At 43.3% G+C, this 20,010-nt stretch overlaps 1 protein-coding gene across 1 annotated transcript in view; it reads left to right on the forward strand.

The window, feature by feature from the left end:
* GRIN2B (glutamate ionotropic receptor NMDA type subunit 2B) overlaps window positions 1-20,010 on the forward strand; it is a 1,689,627-nt gene that overhangs the window by 1,097,006 nt on the left and 572,611 nt on the right. The window contains exon 5 of the mRNA XM_040359615.1: window positions 18,966-19,080. Coding sequence (XP_040215549.1) covers window positions 18,966-19,080 — 115 coding nt within the window. The remainder of the gene's footprint in view (window positions 1-18,965; window positions 19,081-20,010) is intronic.

Here is a 20,010-nt window from a genome sequence, read left to right on the forward strand (position 1 = left end):
AAAAGTTAAATCAAAGGTTTCCCACGCAGGGGGTTCTTCTCCATCAAATGCAAACAGAAAATGCTAGCCCACCTGGCTCTCTGTAGCAGTACTTCTGCACATTATCCTGGTCACCCAGACCAGCGGACTCCTCAACATAGGCAGCTTCCCTTGAGCGTCTATAGCTCTGCCTCTTGCAGTTACCAATTTTCTGACTGTCTCCTACAGCCTCTCTGATTTCTGGAGACCTCCTGTCTCTTACAGGAGATTTCTCCAACTGGGAGCCATGAGATCTTCCTACACTCTCATTATGAAGGGCTGTGCTCACCTGAGCACACACCCTGCTGGTAATGAACAAAGTCTGGAAACAGGGTTGGAGATTCCGTCCCACCCCAGACACTGTGGAATCTCCAAACTACAGAGCCCCATTTCAAAATACCAAAACATGGAGAAAGCTGCACAAGCAGTCTTCTCCAGTCCACATCTATGCTCTGTAGAGTTGCACCCAGCAAATGTGCATACCCTGTGTCCATTTTAACACCATTTCTACTGGGACAGAGCCTCGCTCTGACACTATGGGCCAAATTCTCAAAAGAGATACGCAGACTTAACTGCTGTTCAGCCTGCGTATCCCTGTGCCTAACTTTGGAAACGATTCTCAAAAGGCTTTTTCCAAAGTTAGGCAGAAAATCTGACATGTGTAAGACACTTACACGGTCAGATTTTAGGATGCAGTACCGCATCCGCCACTGGGGGCATTTCTCATTGAAATCCAGCTTTGCGTATGCAAATGAGGACTTAAGCAGATTTTCAAATCATTTCAGCACTTTGATTTCTGCCTAAGTTCCGAATTTGCCGGCGCAAAATTAGGGCTGGTTTTACAATGTGGAAAGTTAGCCAAACCTTGTAAAGGCCCATTCCAGCGACGGCATTTGGTATGCATTCCTGAGGGAGAACTCCACGGCAATTTTTAAATTCAAAACCGGCATGGGTTCCCCCCCAGGAGCATACCAGGCCCTTAGGTCTGGTATGGGTTGTAAGGAGACCCCCCACTCCGAAAAATTGACGTAGGGGGTCCCCCTACAATCCATACCAGACCCGTATCCAAAGCACGCTACCCGGCCGGCCAGGAATGGGAGTGGGGACGAGCGAGCGTCCCCCCCCCTCCTGAGCCGTGCCAGGCCGCATGCCCTCAACATGGGGGGGTTGGGTGCTCTGGGGCAGGGGGGCGCACTGCGGGCCCCCCCACCCCAGAGCACCCTGTCCCCATGTCGATGAGGACAGGACCTCTTCCCGACAACCCTTGCCATTGGTTGTCGGGGTCTGCGGGCGGAGGCTTATCGGAATCTGGGAGTCCCCTCAAATAAGGGGGCCCCCAGATACCGGCCCCCCACCCTAAGTGAATGGATATGGGGTACATCGTACCCCTATCCATTCACCTGGAGGCAAAAAGTAAAATGTAGTAAACACACAACACAAGGCTTTTTAAAATATTTTATTATTCTGCTCCGGATGCCCCCCCTGTCTTCGTTATTAGCTCAATTACCAGGGGGGGCTTCTTCTTCCGCTCTCCGGGGGTCTTCCGCTCTCCGGGGGTCTTCTCCGCTCTCCGGGGGGGGCTTCTCCGGACTCCGGGGGGCTTCTTCCATCTTCTCCCCTCTTCCGCTGTTGACTCGGCGAACCCCGGTTCTTCTGCAGCTCTCCGGTGCCTTCTTCTTCAGCGCTGGCTGCCTGCTATGTTTGTGTGTTAGCTCGATTTCAAACAGGCAGCCAGCGCGGTCTTCTGTGGCGTCAGGGTCTTCTCTTCCTTTCTTCCGATGTTGCCTCGTCGCCTGTTGTCGCTGTAATGATGGAAGCGCGCCTTGCATCCCATTTATATAGGCATCACCGTCCCATCATGCTCCGGTAGGTATCCACGTGGTGGGTGCACGTGGGTAGGCACCCACCACGTGGGTACCTGCCGGAGCATGATGGGACGGTGATGCCTATATAAATGGGATGCAAGGCGCGCTTCCATCATTACAGCGACAACAGGCGACGAGGCAACATCGGAAGAAAGGAAGAGAAGACCCTGACGCCACAGAAGACCGCGCTGGCTGCCTGTTTGAAATCGAGCTAACACACAAACATAGCAGGCAGCCAGCGCTGAAGAAGAAGGCACCGGAGAGCTGCAGAAGAACCGGGGTTCGCCGAGTCAACAGCGGAAGAGGGGAGAAGATGGAAGAAGCCCCCCGGAGTCCGGAGAAGCCCCCCCCGGAGAGCGGAGAAGACCCCCGGAGAGCGGAAGACCCCCGGAGAGCGGAAGAAGAAGCCCCCCTGGTAATTGAGCTAATAACGAAGACAGGGGGGGCATCCGGAGCAGAATAATAAAATATTTTAAAAAAAATTGTGTTGTGTGTTTACTACATTTTACTTTTTGCCTCCAGGTGAATGGATAGGGGTACGATGTACCCCAAATCCATTCACTTAGGGTGGGGGGCCGGTATCTGGGGGCCCCCTTATTTGAGGGGACTCCCAGATTCCGATAAGCCTCCGCCCGCAGACCCCGACAACCAATGGCAAGGGTTGTCGGGAAGAGGTCCTGTCCTCATCGACATGGGGACAGGGTGCTCTGGGGTGGGGGGGCCCGCAGTGCGCCCCCCTGCCCCAGAGCACCCAACCCCCCCATGTTGAGGGCATGCGGCCTGGCACGGCTCAGGAGGGGGGGGGACGCTCGCTCGTCCCCACTCCCATTCCTGGCCGGCCGGGTAGCGTGCTTTGGATACGGGTCTGGTATGGATTGTAGGGGGACCCCCTACGTCAATTTTTCGGCGTGGGGGGGTCTCCTTACAACCCATATCAGACCTAAGGGCCTGGTATGCTCCTGGGGGGGGAACCCATGCCGTTTTTTTCTTTGAAAATTGGCATGGAGTTCTCCCTCTCAGGAATGCATACTGAGCGACGCTGACATTTTTTTTTATAATTATTTGTTTTCCCGGCGCGTCTTTTTTTTTCACCCGTCGCAACTTTAGTGTCCCGTCGAAATTCTCAAAGCCGACCGGCGTTAATTACGTTCGCGCGCTGCACGTCGGGAAAATGACGTCACACGCATGCGCAGTACGGCCGGCGCGGGAACGCGCCTCATTTAAATTTTAAACGCCCCCAGGAGAGGAGGACCGCCTTACGACGGCGGCACTTAAGTTACACAGCGTGTAATTTCTACCTAAGTGCTTTGACGATCAGGCACTTAGGTAGAAATTTTAAGTCAGTGTAACTTAACTGCTGAAATTTAAGTTACGCAGAGTTTTTGAGAATTTGGCCCTATATATATATATATATATATATATATATATATATATATATATATATATATATTAGGGCTGTTACTGATCAAAATTTTTTTGTTTGATTAATCGATTTTTTTTTAATTGATCGACTAATTTCAATTAATTATAACGCACATACAGATCCAACTACTTTTTAGCTGATCTACCTCCTTGCAGGCTGATTCCCAGTGCAGCTACCAACCACTGGAAAAATGGATAGCAGGATACAACACACAAAGGCAGCGCTCAATGGGAATAGCATTAAAACTTTTATAGTCTTCAAGTAGGTAACAAAATAAATATTGCACTGGAGATAAAATCGATGTAGCTACATAAACTGTAAACATGGTGCGAGTAATACCAAACGGTAGCAAAAGCAGTCATAAAAACATGTAGCTAAGTATGATACTGGTATAAAAATGTGTACAACGATACCACTGCTGAATCCAAATGAGGAGAGGTTAACATCAGTCCGTCGGCATGTAGATGTCCCGTGAAGGGAACTATCACAACTCCCAGTGGATAGTTGTCGAATCCCAGGTTGATAGAGGGAAGTGTAACAGACCATGCGTGCGGCAGATAGTAAGGTCCCGCCGGCATGCAGATATGAAGGCACAGCAAAGGAGCCCTTCAGATGGAAACGACAATACCCGCCGGTGTCCGTGACGTCACTGGATCTCCGACGGAACTCCCTGAAGGCCCAGAAGCCGGCGGAGAGGTGAGTACAAATCAAAAAAATTTTGATCGATCAAAAAAATTTAAGATTAATCGATGAATTAATAGTTAATTTCCACAGCCCTAATATATATATATATATATATATATATATATATATATATATATATATATATATATATATATATATATATATATATCCTTAAAATGTGTGAAATGCAGAAGGCTTTGCATTAAATATTTAGGACTTCAGTACTCTGGGATTTTTAGTCTGTGGTGCTGCAAGCTAGCCTTATCATCCAGAAAAATGGTATGCTTAGCTAAGCAAAAGAATAAGAGCTTATCATTCTCATGTTCCATGTTATCATTCTTCTACACGCAATGTTTATAGAACATTTTGTAGTGCATATTAATGGTGCAGCTTGCTGAATCACACATAAGATTTCCTAATAAATTGAAACACATTTAAATAAAATAATTAATATTGCGCCATGCTGAAAATTATTAAAAACAAATACGTTCTTATCGAATGCATTTTACCCAAAAATCACATCATTAAAGGGCTTTTGACCACTCCCTTCACATTTATGCAGCACTTGTATCCTCATTCTCTTGTTGCTTATTGTTCAGTTTAATTGAAATAATATTTTCGAATGCCTTTTTAAAAAAAAAGTAGATTGTCACTCAGAACATGTTCATACTGCCACAAGCAACACTAGAGACCGCCAATAGCCACATTCTGACTGGCACAAGACATTATGCAATGGTTTAGTATTTTCTCCTATACGAACATAATTCACAATGTTTTTCTTTCTTTTCCGCTTAGTCATTTAAAAATGTAATTAGTATAGGCCATTACAAACCTATGCTTACAGAACTATGGACGCTACCATTGATATGCTTCCTGAAAGTGTTAGTTACCTGTCTCTGATTTCAGTATTTTGAGTCATTGTTCCAGAAAAAATATACAGCAGTAGTCAGAATGTATTCCAGGCTAGTGATTTAAAGTATTGGAACCACTAGGCCAGCACCAAAGCCCCACATTCCCACAAGGTCAGCAGTGGAGGTGTGCAATTCAGTACACATTCCCTTTTAGACTTTTGTATATACATGTAAAAAGCATCAGCTTGTATAAATGTTTTGTGTTAAAGAAAATCTTGTTACTTTGTATATTTTGTAAATATACACTGTATGTACATGTTGGCACTTGTATTTGCCTGTAGACATGGGCCGAACAACCCCGGTCTGGTTTGCGGCAGAACTGTCGAACTTTGCAAAAGTTTGAAACCGAATAACGAACCCTAGTAAAGGCTATGGGACTGCCCATTTTGAAGGCTTATATGCAAGTAATTGGGCATACGATGGTTATTTGGGTGCAGATACTGCCCTGGGGGACATGTATAAATGAAAAAAAGGTCTGTAAAAAACATAATTTTTAAATGAGCAGTGATTTACTGATGCTTAAAGTAAAAAAAATAAAGAAATAACAATAACATGAAAACTTCCTTAAAATATAGTGCCTGAGGTTTCTCCTAAGTCTACATGTAAAGTGGTACATATAGAACCTGCTGCAGCAATAATGACATTTATAAAATCCCCAAAAAATGGCTTGGGGACCCAGTCTGTATTGTGAGGCCACAATCTACTGAACTCAAAACAATAATAGAGATGTTTTGTATAAATTCTGGTGTCTCATTCACAGACTTTGGATAGAAGTAACAGGTGCGAAAAATTGGGTGTTGGTGGTGCCTTCACGCCGTAACCCTATAGCAGTACTCTTGTTGAAAGCAAGAATTGACCTTGATGTCAAAAACTTTAATGATATGCCCTGGCCAAACAGTGGTGGAAAAATTGGTCTTTGGGTGTTGGTGATGCCTTTACACTGTAACCCCATAGAGGTACTCTTGATGATAGCAAGAATTGTCCTTGCTGTCAAAAAATGTAATGTTATGCACCTGTCAAACGGAAAAATTCTGGTCAGTGGACTATTCTTATGACCCAGTAGCCCAGTGGATCGTCAACTGGAAAGCTCTCCATGTCTGTTTTCACCCCTAGAGTAGTGGGAGGTTAAATGCCTTGTCAAGCATGTGGTACCCAACTGGCTGGTGTTTTTACCACGCTTCATCTGCTTGAGGCAAAGTTTGCAAATTGCAACAGTGCGATCGACTGCACATGTGCTAAAAAAAGGTCCAGAAAACTGAGCTGTGGGAAGTGGGCTGGGAGATAACAGCTCCACAATCTCGTGGAATAGGCTGGGTGCTCTCTACTTTTCCATATTGGCTGCCTTGTTGGGGTTGGGCCTCAGCCTCATTTTGCTTCTCTGCTCTATCCAGCACCCAAGTCTCGTCAGTGACACCATCATCATCCTCTCCATCCTCATCACTGGAGCCAACTTGGCAATAAACTGCTGCTGGGGGAACATGACTGCCAATTTGTTGTTTACCAGTGTTCTCCCCTCTCTGTAGGCTCCTGTTCCTACCTTCCTTAACCTCAGAGCCAAGTTCTGAATCAAGTAATATGTGCGTCATCAAGGAGCAATTGGCTGACGTTGTGTTCAAATATCTCAGCTGACTCCCCCATGCCTGATGCTGGAGTATTGCCAGAGGTAGCTGTGGACAAGGAGGCAGAATGAGCCACTCTGGCAGCTGTGGTGGACTGCCCACTAGTCTCTGCTTGTGTGATGGAGGATGAGGATAGTTTAGGAGGCCAGTCCACCTCCTTTTCATGCTGTGGCTGAATTGCATGGACAACATGCCCTGCCTGAGGACAGACCATGTCTACCTTTGCCTGTGGACACAGACACTGCTGGCCTTTCACAGTGCCATGGGAACACCTGCCTCTCCTTGTTGGCCTTCCAGAGATAATTGGGGGCGTATTAACCAAATGTAATAAAGATGGGGAAATGTGTACGTGGAGCAGGGCCGGGACAAGCGGTGGGCAGAAGGGGGCTGCCCTGGGCACTGTTGTATCATTTGAGGTGGTGGGGGCACCACAAGGAGATTAAGAGGAGGGAATTTCTGTTGAGAGGGGGAATTTGAGAGGGGTGGCAGGGGGCAAAAATTGTTCTAGGGAAATCTGGGTAGGTGTGCTAGGAGTAGTAATTTGGGGGGATTTGTGTTGGGAGGGGAGATGGGTGAAGAGGATTTGTGATAACAGCAGAATTTGGAAGGGGTATTTGTGCTAGTAGGGTTGATTGGGGGGTATTTTTTTTGGGGGGGGGGGGGTTGTGCTGGGGGCATATATGGTAAGAGGACTTCAGCTGGGGAGGTTGGATGGGGGGGATAAAGATTTAAGCCAGGAGGGGGAATGTCAGCAGGGGGCGGGATTGTACTGTGAGGGAGGGGGATTTATGTTTAGGAGGACAGGCATGCAGATTAGTGCTCGATTGTTTTTTCTTTGGTGGGATGGGGATTTTTGCTGACACATAATTATACATCTTGGGGGGGGGCACAATTTGGCATGTTCGCCCTGGGCTCCAGGTGACCTTGTCCCTGCCCTGTGTGGATGGACTTTAAAGGGGTTGTAAAGGTAAATGTTTTTTCACCTCAATGCATCCTATGCATTAAGGTGAAAAAAAATCCAATCGTACCGCCCCCCCCGAACCCCTGATTTACTTACCTCACCCCTCGAAAGTCCCGCGCGCTTCCACGTGATCCTCTTCGGTTCCCAGCCTGGCCGTTGATTGGCTAGGCTGGACGGATTGATAGCAGCGCAGCCATTGTCTGGCGCTGCTGTCAATCATATTCGATGATGCAGCATGCCGGGGGGCGGGACCGAGTGATAGAGTGAGCGGCTATGGCTGCTCGCTGTATCACGGGAGCACGCCCACAATTACTCACCACCATGCGAGCTCTCTCGCATGACTGTGGTCAGTACTTGCGGGGAGCATCAGAGACAGCCGCAGAGGGACCCCAGAAGATGTGGATCAGGGTCACTCTGTGCAAAACGAACTGCACAGGGGAGGTAAGTATAACATGTTTGTTATTTTAAAGGAAAAAAACATTTTCTTTTACTAACCCTTTAATCAATGGAAAGTGGTGTTTGGTGCACTTTAACATGAATACTCACTATACAGACACACTTCACTGACAAACTACAATGTATTGCAGTAAAACTGCATTGACACACTGCAATATACGGTGGTAAATGTGCCCTAATGCACTGAAACATACTGCACTAAAATATACTGTGTTAAACGTGCACTTATCTGCTGAAATATACTGCACTGCAATATACTGCAGTAAAAGTGCAGTAACGCAATGAAATCTACTGCAGGAAACCTGCCCTGACAAAGTAACATGACACTAACGTGAAATTGAACTGTCGCACTACACTCACACTGCACTATCACTAGATTCTCACTAAACTGATACTTTACACTCACAATAGAATCACAATATCCAACTTTAGTAGACTAACTCACTAGTAGCACTGAACAGAGCGCTGTTCTATCTCTCTCCACGCCAATATCACACTGCAAATGGTCGCTATGGGAAGAATATTTTTATAGTGTGGGGTGGGACTAAAAGCAACGAGCCATGATTGGATAGAGCCATCATGACAGTTTCCAATCATGGCTCTGACAGTGCTATGTAAAAAGAAGAGAAACCCCCTTGGGAAATGGGACCAATACATCATCTTGGACCTTCGCTTGAATATCTCCTTTGCTTGTGAGGTGTATAGCCTTCAAGACCTGTCCACCCAGTCTCTCTGCTATTTTTTTTTTTTTTTGGGGGGGGGGGCTGCTAGGTTTCTCTTTTTTTTTTACTTATCCCACAAACAATTGATATCATTGGTATGTGTTTGACATTTCCATCAATATTTTCCTGCAGTTTTGCTTCTTTTCAACCTGTGCTTGCTGTCTTTTTAATCATATATATATTTTTTCAATTAGACATGCGTGCTGTGTTTGTAAATAACCCCTGAAGAAAGACATATAGCCAGTGGTGTTGGGTCCATCAGAGATGTAATCAATGGCCCAGATTCAGGTACATTTGCGTGATATTTGCGGGGGAGCAGGGCAACGATTTTGCCCTGCTCCCCCGCAAATATTTTGCGCTGCCCTCGATTCACGGAGCAGTAGCTCCGTGAACTGCGAGGGCGCGCCGGCAAATTTGCCCAGCGTAAGCGCGCGCAAGTTAAATGTTCGGCCGGGGGCGGGAATAATTTAAATTAGGCGCGCTCCCACGCCAAGCCTACAGCGCATGTTCCGTCGGGAAACTTTCCCGACGTGCCATGCGGCAAACGACGTCGCAAGGACGTCATTTGCTTCAAAGTGAACGTGAATGGCGTCCAGCGCCATTCACGAAGCACTTACGCAAACGACGTGACATTTGACTGGTACAGCAGGAACCAGCTGAATTTCAATCCATGTAAAGGCAGGCTGGATCTACTGATCAACTGTTATACAACCAGCCTATTGGAAAATTTCTGTGTGATCGTTGCTAGCACTGATCAGTGTATTTTGTCAGGGAAGAAGTCTCTCTGCCGTCAGAACACAATAGAGGAGATTTGCTAAGACTGGCTCACTCAGAATCTGGTGCAGCTATGCATGGTAGCCAATCGGCTTCTAATTTTAACTTGTTCAATTAAGCTTTGACAATAAAACATGGAAGCTAATTGGTTTCTATGCAGAGCTGCACCATATTTTGCACTCTCCAGTTTTATTAAATCCCACTCAATAGCTCAGTTTGAGCGATTTCCCCATCCATGTCGAGTGGTTAAGCAAAAAAAAAAGACTAATGTTTGGGCTGCCTAGGTCAGTTATTTTTCAACTTTAAAAGACCAAGCTGTCCAGCAAAAGCGGCAATTAGAGGGTTCACACATACCATTTAACACTGACAAGTGTGCTTACAATAGTCAGCTTTTATTTATTTTTGTAAAACCTTTATCCCAAAAGGGGGAAAAAAAAGCATAGCTGTTACTGCTTAAAAAAATGCTAGTGTGTCAAGTTTTGCTTTAGAGCCCTTTCACACTGGGGTGGTGGGGGTGTCGGCAGTACATTTTTAGCGGTGTTATACCGTAGTTTTTGTGGCGCTATTCAGCCACTAAAGGGGCACTTTTAACGCCCGATAACGGCCAAAAAGGTTTAAAACTGCCTGCAAAGCACAAACCGCCTAGTTCGCCGGCACTGCCTATTCATTTAATGTGACACCGGAGGGCGGGAGGGTTCCGAAAAGCAGAAGTTCCATTTTTGGGTGGAACTCAGCTATAATTTGATAGGCAGGTCAATTTAAATCTGACATCTGACTGTGCATCTAACACTAATCTCTCCCCAGACTGAAAATGCTGCTGTCCAAATGTGACTCTTCCATTGAGAGTCGAAACTCTAAGCAAGGAAGTGTCTTACTGGCCAGATCACTAGATGAAAATAAATGGAAAAAAAAAAGCCAAAAAATAAATAAATAATAATAAAGCCATGGCCATGATATACTGAAAGATAGGAGTTGCAGTTTATTGTAAGTTTGACTTGGTGTTTTCTTTTCTCCATAGTTAATAAAATGGCTGTGCAGATGTTGTCTGTACCATGGTGTGGTTATTTGGGTGGAGAAACATGTCATGAACCTTGGAATACTGAAGTATTTCTCCTTTGAATCTGTTACACAGTGGTGGGTCTCCTGCCCTGTCTTAAGGCTAACCCCCCTCCAGACGGCTCCATGGTCTAGAAGAAAAGCATTGTTCTGTGTTTGACTGTTTATGTACTTTAATTACCCCCTGGGGCTTCTGTGTCATTACACATATCAGTCCTCCTATTCAAGCTATCGGACCAATCCCTGCTGACCCTGTTTAAAGTCCTCATTTGCATGGCCAAGAGGACCTAATTGAGAACTACAATGTACTTTACAATTGACCAATAAGAAAGTGGTTGTGCGGGCAGGGTGTTCAAACTGCTATGTATAAAAGTGTGTGTATGCATCCAATAAATTGAGATTCCTTTTTGAACTTGCATACAGCCTGCCTGGTGTTTGTTCTGAGCTATCACAACTGGATTCGAATGGCACATAGCTGTAGTTTGAATCCCAGAGCATCAGATGATCCAATAGCAGCAGAGGAGTATCATGAGAGTAGAACCGAGCAAGCAAGGGGCTTGTAGCCTTTTTTTGGAATATGAAATAAAGCTCCAAGATGGATTTACAACAGAGTGTATCTCTTATCTTTCAATATTCCTTATTTGAGCTGAGACGAGCTGTAAGGAGCCAGCACCTGAATGGTCAGGGACTATCAGGGGGCAGAGGTTTGGAGCAGTGCTTTGTATCTGGGTATGTTTTTACAATATAGCCATAACATTTTTAGAGACTGGTGAGCTGCAATATATAACATTTTTGTTTTTGGATTCAATACTGCTTTAATAGCTAAAATGATTTTCTCGCTGTAAATAAATACGAAAAACATCCCAAAGTATTGAAATAGCAACATTCCTTTCTTAAAAATTTACATTGTCATGTCTCTTTTATGTTGATACATTTATATACATTTATGTTTGTACAAAATTTGTGTCATCGGTGTCAAACAAATTCCAGGGATGAGAAAAACAAAAGTAATTGCTAGCTGGGAACCACAATGGTGCTGTGATGCTGCTGACCTGCTGTTCTGTGTGTGGCCACAGTACAACTAACTAAACAGTGTATTATACTGTATAGCGTTTATTTCTGGTAAGGAGTTTTTCCCACTGCACTCATACATACAACTGGAACTAATGAAATCAGCCACAAGGGAGTCGTTTTACAACTGGATGCAACTTATCTGTTTTCGGAGTGCACAGATGTTGAAAATCAATACTTGAAAGTATGAAATTACACCTCAGTGTTGTCAGTTGCACTGATGAAATGAATCACTAAACAATGACAGCTTAGAAAGTATTTTCTATACAGCCTAAGTGGAGATTTTAAGAAGTGATTATGGCAAGCCTGTAGTTTTAGCAAACAACCAATCTTTTAAAACGACTATTTAAAAAAAGTAGAAATGAATGGTCCCTGTAAAGAAAATGATTAATATTTAACACATTGTTGGGGAAAATGAGACAAGGAATAAAGAACATCCTCCAGCTGTATCAAGACAGTATATTAAAAATCTTTCAGGCACTAAGAGAACAATATGCATTACCAAATACATCATTTTATAGATACCTGCAGATCAGGCATGCTCTTGCAGATCAGTACAAATGAACGGTAATAGAATGGAATAAGATTCCACTGCTCCAGGAAATTATCAATACAAGAACATCAAACGGTCAAATATCAAAAGTTTGCCCTATATACTATTTACAAGGGGAGTCTGAGAGGAACACAAGGCCCAATACAAAAGAATAAATGTGAAAGAGATGTTGGTAATATAACTAAGATACAGTGGGAAAGAATCCTGGAACTTGCTCCATTAGTTTCATTATCCCCCTCCCAGAGGATGTCTCATCTGTTTTTATTAAATAGAGCTTATTATACCCCGGGCAAGCTTTTCCAGTTTGGTCGTAGATCAGATTCCAACTGCTCTAGATGTGGAAGAAAAGAAGGGGATATGATCCACATGTTTTGGAGATGTTCGAAACTATTTCGGTATTGGAGGGAGGTAGTGGGGATCATTGAGCAGACTTTTGAAGTTAATATGGAATTGGAACCAATACAATGTGTGTTGGGCTGGGCAGAGGGAGAAGGTAATATTGGTAATAACCAGCTCACAATTTTGAGATGCCTATTTCAGGCAAGGAGGCTGATTGCACAGAGATGGCAAACGGCTCTCCCACCGTCCAGTAAAGAATGGGAACAAAGTATGAATACAACAATACTGAAGGAAAGAGTTATGTATATCAGACAAAGGTGCTCTTAAAAAATGTGATAAAATCTGGAGAAAAGTAATATCCAAATCTAATGAACAGTTGGGAAAGAAGTCAAGAGATGATTTAAGGTAATAAAGGTTAAGTGGGAATGATAGAGGAATGAAAGTAGATGGATGTGAGAGTGGGATAAATGTGTTTGACAGAGAAGGGAAGCTTGGTTGGAGGGAAGATAAGGGAACGATTGCCGTAAAGAATAGTCTAAGTATAAGGAATGGGGAATTACCTATGGTTTTAAGGGTATATTATGACTTGTATTTATATGTTTCAGGGGAGGGTGGGAAGGGAAATATGAATGTGTAGATGTATAATAGAAATGGTTTAATAAAGATACTGTATGAAGTCAAATTTTTTTTAACACATTGTAGAAAAAAGCTTGCAACGAATGTTTAGTATCTGGCACACTTCTTGGTGTCCGACGCCTGATCCCTCGCTGCACTCTGTGGTTCCATTTACAGACCCCTACATACTGTACCTATTGTGCATTGCAGTGAGGTTGGTTCCCCAGGGCACTGATATACCTGGAAGTGTTGCATAGCTCCCAACTGTCCCTTACTTCAAGGGACTGCCCCTGATTTGGTACAATGTCCCTCTTTCCTTCTTTCCTCCTCATGTGTCCCTCATTTTCATCAATCTATATATAGGTAGTTGTAAATTTCTGCATTTGTAAATAACATTCCCATTTCAAAAAGTTGAGAGGTATGTTTGAATAAGATTTTTCAGCAAGCTGCTCCATTCAGCACAGAGAGATTTGGTGGCACTGCAGTAGGACATTAGCATATAGCATTAGATTTTTTTTTATTTATTTTTTTAAGGCAGCTATTCAGCAATTGTACAATTGTAAGCAAAAGCAAACTTTTGTTAACCACTTCAGCCCCGGAAGGATTTGCCACCTTCGTGACCAGGCCATTTTTTGCAATACGGCACTGTGTCGCTTTCACTGACGATTGCGCGGTCATGCGACATTGTACACAAACAAAATTGATGTCATTTTTTTCCCACAAATAGAGCTTTCTTTTGGTGGTATTTGATCACCTCTGCTGTTTTATTTTTTGCACTCTAAACAAAAATAGTGTGACAATTTAAAAAAAAAAAAAAAAACACTTGGGGCGGAGCCGGCGGCCAGAGCGGATGGCAGCGTGAGCTAGGAGCTCTGCAGCAACGGTCGAACTAGAGCGGCTACAAGCAACATTACCTACCTCAATCTGTCACCCTTGGAGAGGGGAACTCCCGAGGATTGCAGGAATACCCATGGCTAAAAGAAAGGAGAGAGATGGCCCGAGGAAATTAACAGACTTCTTTTCTCCAGCGGCCGGCCGCGTGATCCAAGATGGCGCCCGCAGCGAGAACGGAGCACTGCTATCTCCGGCCGACGCAGACTACAGTACGGCAGCATCCACGGGTGAGTCAAGTCCCCAGATCATCCCACTCCCCTCCACACCATCAGGCAGCCCCCTTAAGCAGAAACGGAGGGTAGGGGGAGAAGGAGAATGGCAGGATGACCCGGGCGCGGAGGGAGAATGTATGGAGGAGACAGCATCGCATAGCCAACAATTGGATGCATTCCCTACCTCTGGCCAACCCATCATAGACACAACCATGAAGGAGATGTTGCTAACCCTGCGGGGTGCACTCCAGCAGGACATGGCTGCTTTTATGCATACTACAAAATCTGATATATCAGCTATGAGAGGCAGGGTGGACTATGTAGAACAAAAAATGGAGGAATTTACCCTGGCCTATAATGAGCTAGTAGACGCGCATTTCGATGTGGAGGACGAAATCAAAGCTATGCACCTCAAAATGGCGGACATGGAAGACAGGGCCCGCAGGAATAATATTAAATTTAGAGGGATTCCTGAATCAATAAAACCAGCCGAACTCACGGAATACCTTCAAAAGCTTATGCTAGCAGCACTTCCCTCATTGGAGCCCGCAGACCTAATCATAGACAGGGCACATAGATTGCCTAAACCGTCATTCCTACCAGACCAGATCCCCAGAGACACCATTGCCAGGATACACTTTTACCATATAAAAGACCAGCTAATGCGGTTCGCCAGGCAACATCCCGCTCTGCTGGGTCAATTTGCAGGAATAGCGTTGTACGCAGATCTATCGCAGGCCACCTTAGCAGCGAGGCACAACCTGGTCCCTATTACAAAAATCCTACGCAACCACAAGATTATTTATAAATGGGGCTTTCCTGCTAAGCTGCTACTTGAGCTACACAATGAATCGCATGTCATCACCTCCCTGGAGAAAGGGATGGATCTATTGCGAAAATGGCGACTTCTGCCCACAAACGGAGAATCAGCTGACCCGGAGCCTCTAAGGGATAGGCGATATAACAACCGCCAAAGCAGGAGGGGAAAATGAAAACCACACGAATAATTGGCAGTCTCAAAGTGAAGATCTATATGGATCAGCTTTCACTCTCCAGTTCTAACTTTTGACTGAGTTTCTGTACCTATTCAAATTTCTAAAGATAGGTTAAGCATTCGACCGTTGTTCGGCTGAACTTGTGTTCTAAAAAAAAAAAACTACCCCTATTTGTTGTACAGGATGATTCCTGTATTCGGTTTCTTACTATGGTCATTGCACAATGACCCCAAGTTGCAATACAGCTCATTTTGGACTTGGATTTGTTTCACCCTTTTCGTTTTTTATTTTTACTGTTCCTACTGTTTTGGAACCTTCTATAAAGCAATTATCCTCATGGCTGCAGATTCTCAGGAGCGATCACAGAACACATGCACTGTCAGTTCCTACCACTGGATGGCGATCAACAGCTTTGAATTTTTAACATGTACCTGAAACTTATGTCGCATAATGTGAGGGGATTGAATAGCCCATATAAGCGTAGGGCGTTATGGAAATCGGCTATGAACTTGAACTGTGACGTACTTTGCGTGCAAGAGACGCACTTTGCCAGCAACAAAGCACCTAAGTGCACGCACAACAAATTCCCTAATGTATTTACAGCAAATGATGTTTCAAAGAAGAACGGAGTATTAATAGCTGTGAGGGACACTGTAACCTTCTCTTTATTGCAGGAACACTCTGATCCACGTGGTTGCTTTATTATACCGATAGCGGAAATTGATCGGAATGTTTACACGTTGGTAAATATGTATGCTCCGAATGTTAAACCTTTGAAATTTATCCGTAAAGTTGTTTCACTTGCTAAGTCTATGCAGAAAGGCAGCTTAATAATCTGTGGGGATTTCAACATGGTAATGAATACTGATCTTGACTCCTCTTCGGTGACTCTTAGGAAGAGGCCCCCTCTGGGGACTTGGTGCCATGAGGAACGACTCTTTGATCCGTGGCGATGCCTTAGAACCACTGAAAGGGACTTCTCTTACTATTCTATGGTGCATAATAGCTACTCTCGCATAGATTTTTTTCTCACAGACTTGATCACTCTGCAAAATGTTGGTAAAGCTGAAATCCATAATATCACATGGTCAGATCATGCATCGGTGACCATTGACCTTGTGGATAACAGGAAAACCTCACATAGACCACTGTGGCGAAACAATACTTTCCTTCTATCTCGTCCCCACATAAGGGAAGAAATAGAAAATAAACTTTGTGACTTCTTTAGGATTAATGATAATGGTGAGTGCTCTCCCACAATGTTATGGTGTGCGCACAAAGCTTTTGCAAGGGGTGTACTCATACAAATTGCTTCTAGGGAAAAAAAGAAAAAATGCCAGAGAATATCACAACTTCAAGATTCCATTGCAAAACTAGAGACCCTTCATAAAACCCCTAGTACATCATCCCCCGATATTCTAAAAAGCCTACTGACCAAGCAAAAATTTAGAGACATGCCAATACATAGATTGAAAATTCCCCTAGCGGTATATGAATACCTCATACCAAACTTTTCTACACTGGCTTGGAGGAAGGAAGGAGAGCACTTCCTCACTCCACAAGTAAATCATCTAAACGCGAGGGATAACTACCAACTCTTACAAATAGCACACTACAACAAATCCAATCCCCCCAAATTACTAGAGATCCCCAAAATTTTGTGGGACTATCTTCTCAGTAGGCAACCGACAAAACAGAAAGGGATATCCTCTCCACTCCATTATATCTGCAAAACAAATCCCTGTGCATGATCAAGTGGGAGCAGGAATTAAAAATAGAATACCCCCTACATCAATGGCTTTTAGCTATTAAATATGGCGCAAGATCCTCGGCATGTGTGGATCACTGGGAGAACGCACAAAAGGTATATCATAGGTGGTACTTCACCCCGGTGAGAATTCACAAAATGTATTCAGACATCCCACCCACTTGCTGGCAGAACTGTAATTCCAATGGCAATCTTCTACACATGTTGTGGGGTTGTGTGGTTATTGAACCCTTTTGGAGAGAAGTAGCTGACATTATCCATAAGATATCATCTATCAATCTCGCCATTACTCCGGCCCTGGCTCTATTAGGATTGGGAATTGAAAACTACCCCCCTCTGACTAGGAAAGTTATAATCCATATATTGACTGCAGCACGAATGACACTAGCTAGGGAGTGACGCTCACCATTGCCGCCAAAAATTGAAGCAGTTATATCCAGAGTAAACACTCATTACACTATGGAAAAAATGATCACCTATAAAGATAGAAGGGCACAGATCTTCCATAAACATTGGGAGATCTGGAAAAATTCTCCATTTGCTTCCCCTCACATATGACATATGACATATGATATGTTTTGAAACCCTGAACTGATGACTTACCATTCTGTGATAGGAACCCATGTTATTAGTTATTAGGTAGGGCCAATGTTGGTTGAAGTGCAGAACTACTACGGAATTCCCATCTTTTGGCTCGATCTCCATTGCATTGTGTTCTTATATTTACTGCGATCTACCACGAGGATGTCCTTCCAATGTGTTAGTTTTTCGGTTATCGCTCATTTCTAATCATAATTCATAGAATGTGATGTATTGCGATTTATATCGTCCCTAGGGTCTTCAGTACTACCCTAGGTGTGGTGCCCTCTCTTAGGATGAAACAGGAGCCTGCTCACAGTTTGTACCCATATGGGGTGACTGGCTCCACCCCAAGTTGGGGTTTATGGCTACTGATAAGAGGACACCCTAAGTAAATATGTAAGCAAATTAACGATACAATTACAACACTGTATTGGATAACCTTTTACTAATTAGAATGCTTTGTGATGTATAACATGACTTGCCTGATATTGCATACTACCCTTTGTAATGTATATCACTCATTGCTCTATACTTTTCAATAATAAAAAAAAAAATTATGGTTAAAAAAAAAAAAACACTATTTTTAACTTTTTGCTAAAATAAATATCCCCCTAAAAATTTAAAATGTTTAATTTCTTCATCACTTTAGACCAATATGTATTCTTCTACATATTTTTGGTAAAATCGCAATAAGCATATATTGATTGGTTTGCGCAAAAGTTATAGCGTCTACAAAATAGGGGATATATTTATGGAAATATTATTATTATTTTTTTTTTTTACTAGCAATGGCGGTGATCTGATATTTTTAGCGGGACTGTGACATTGCGGCGGACAGATCGGACACTATTGACACTTTTTTGGGACCATTGACATTTATGCAGTGATCAGTGCTATAAATAGACACTGATTATTGTATAAATGTCACTGGCAGGGAAGGGGTTAACACTACGGGGCAATCAAGGGGTTAAGTGTTACCTAGGGAGGAGTTTCTATATGTGGGGGGAGTGGACTGACAGGGAGTAGAGATAGATAGCTGCTCCTGATCAAGTTTAGTTACATTTTTTGTTAAATTAGCACAAGGGGAGGTGCTTACATTGAATGGGCATTTTCTGGGGTAAGTTTCTCTTCTAATTGATATGATCTCTGATCCTTTATGTTGTTGGTTGCTCTGTTCATTGACATGTCCATTCCTCTGTCCCCTCCATACCCCAATTTGTGATCTTCTGGTGCTGAAGGGGTTATTACAAGCTGCTAGACAGTCACAGGCTGTATATCAAGGCAACATAAATAAATAAATAATACAAATAAATAAAAAAACTAGGTGCAAATAAAGTATCTTGGACAAAATGACTTAAATTCAGACAAAACTTGCATAACCATTTATTTGAATTGAATAGTTTCAGAATTTGTTAAATATTTTCTTTAACTTTTTTTTTTCTTTCAGGTACTTGATGAATGTAACATTTGAGGGTCGAAACCTCTCATTTAGCGAAGATGGATACCAGATGCATCCAAAATTGGTCGTTATTTTACTGAACCAGGAAAGGAAGTGGGAAAAGGTAGGTCCTGTATTTGAGTTTGCAAAGTGCAATTATTCTGTTGTTTTATGCCAAGAAAATATTCCTGAAAAAAAAAGTATGACTTTTTACATTCTGAGCAGTGGCCGCTATCATTTTTTTTATTGTTATGAATTTTTTTATTTTTTTCACAAACTTCACATTACAGGTCTTCACATTTTATGTCTTCGAATTCCATCAACCAAAAAAACGAAGTTATTACAATCTTATAATTTCTTATCTCCTTGGTACTTCCTTTACTACAATGTGAATTCTCTTTTTCTCCATCTTCCTTCCCACTAATACCCTCCCTTACCAAAAAAAAAGGGGGGGGGAGAATAAAAGAGAATCCTCCCCCCTCCTCTCTCTCCAGCGTCCCCTCTCCCCCCCAGAGCCCATCATCCCTCACCTCTCCCCCTCTAGATCTTCCCTATATTTCAGATATGGTGCCCATATTGTCCGGTGCCTCTCATCTTGATCTTTCACTACCATCGTAAGATTTTCCATTTGTTGAATCTCTGTTATTCTTGTGAACCAGTGTGCTCTAGTTGGGGGACTCTCTTTTTTCCACAAGACAGGGATACATGCCCTTGCAGCGACCAAAAGATGTCATAGCAATGAGTTTTTATATTTTTCCTCTGATATAGGAATGTCAAGTAATAAAATAGCTGATGGTCTGTCTTCTAAGGACATTCCTGTTATTTTTTTTTTATATCTAATATCGGTCTCCAAAACTCCTTGATTTTTGCGCACTATGTAATAACGTACAATCTGCTATATGGCAGCTCGAGCAGGCATCTGATGTTTAGGGGTATATTCGATGTAATACTGTTGGTGTTCTGTACCATCTAGTTAAGATTTTATATCCTCCCTCTTGGTATCTGCTTGCTACTGAGGCCTTATGGGTAAATATCAAAATCCTGTCTTGTTCTT

This window comes from Rana temporaria, chromosome 7 (assembly GCF_905171775.1).
Source record: "Rana temporaria chromosome 7, aRanTem1.1, whole genome shotgun sequence".
Taxonomy (NCBI): Eukaryota; Metazoa; Chordata; class Amphibia; order Anura; family Ranidae; genus Rana; species Rana temporaria.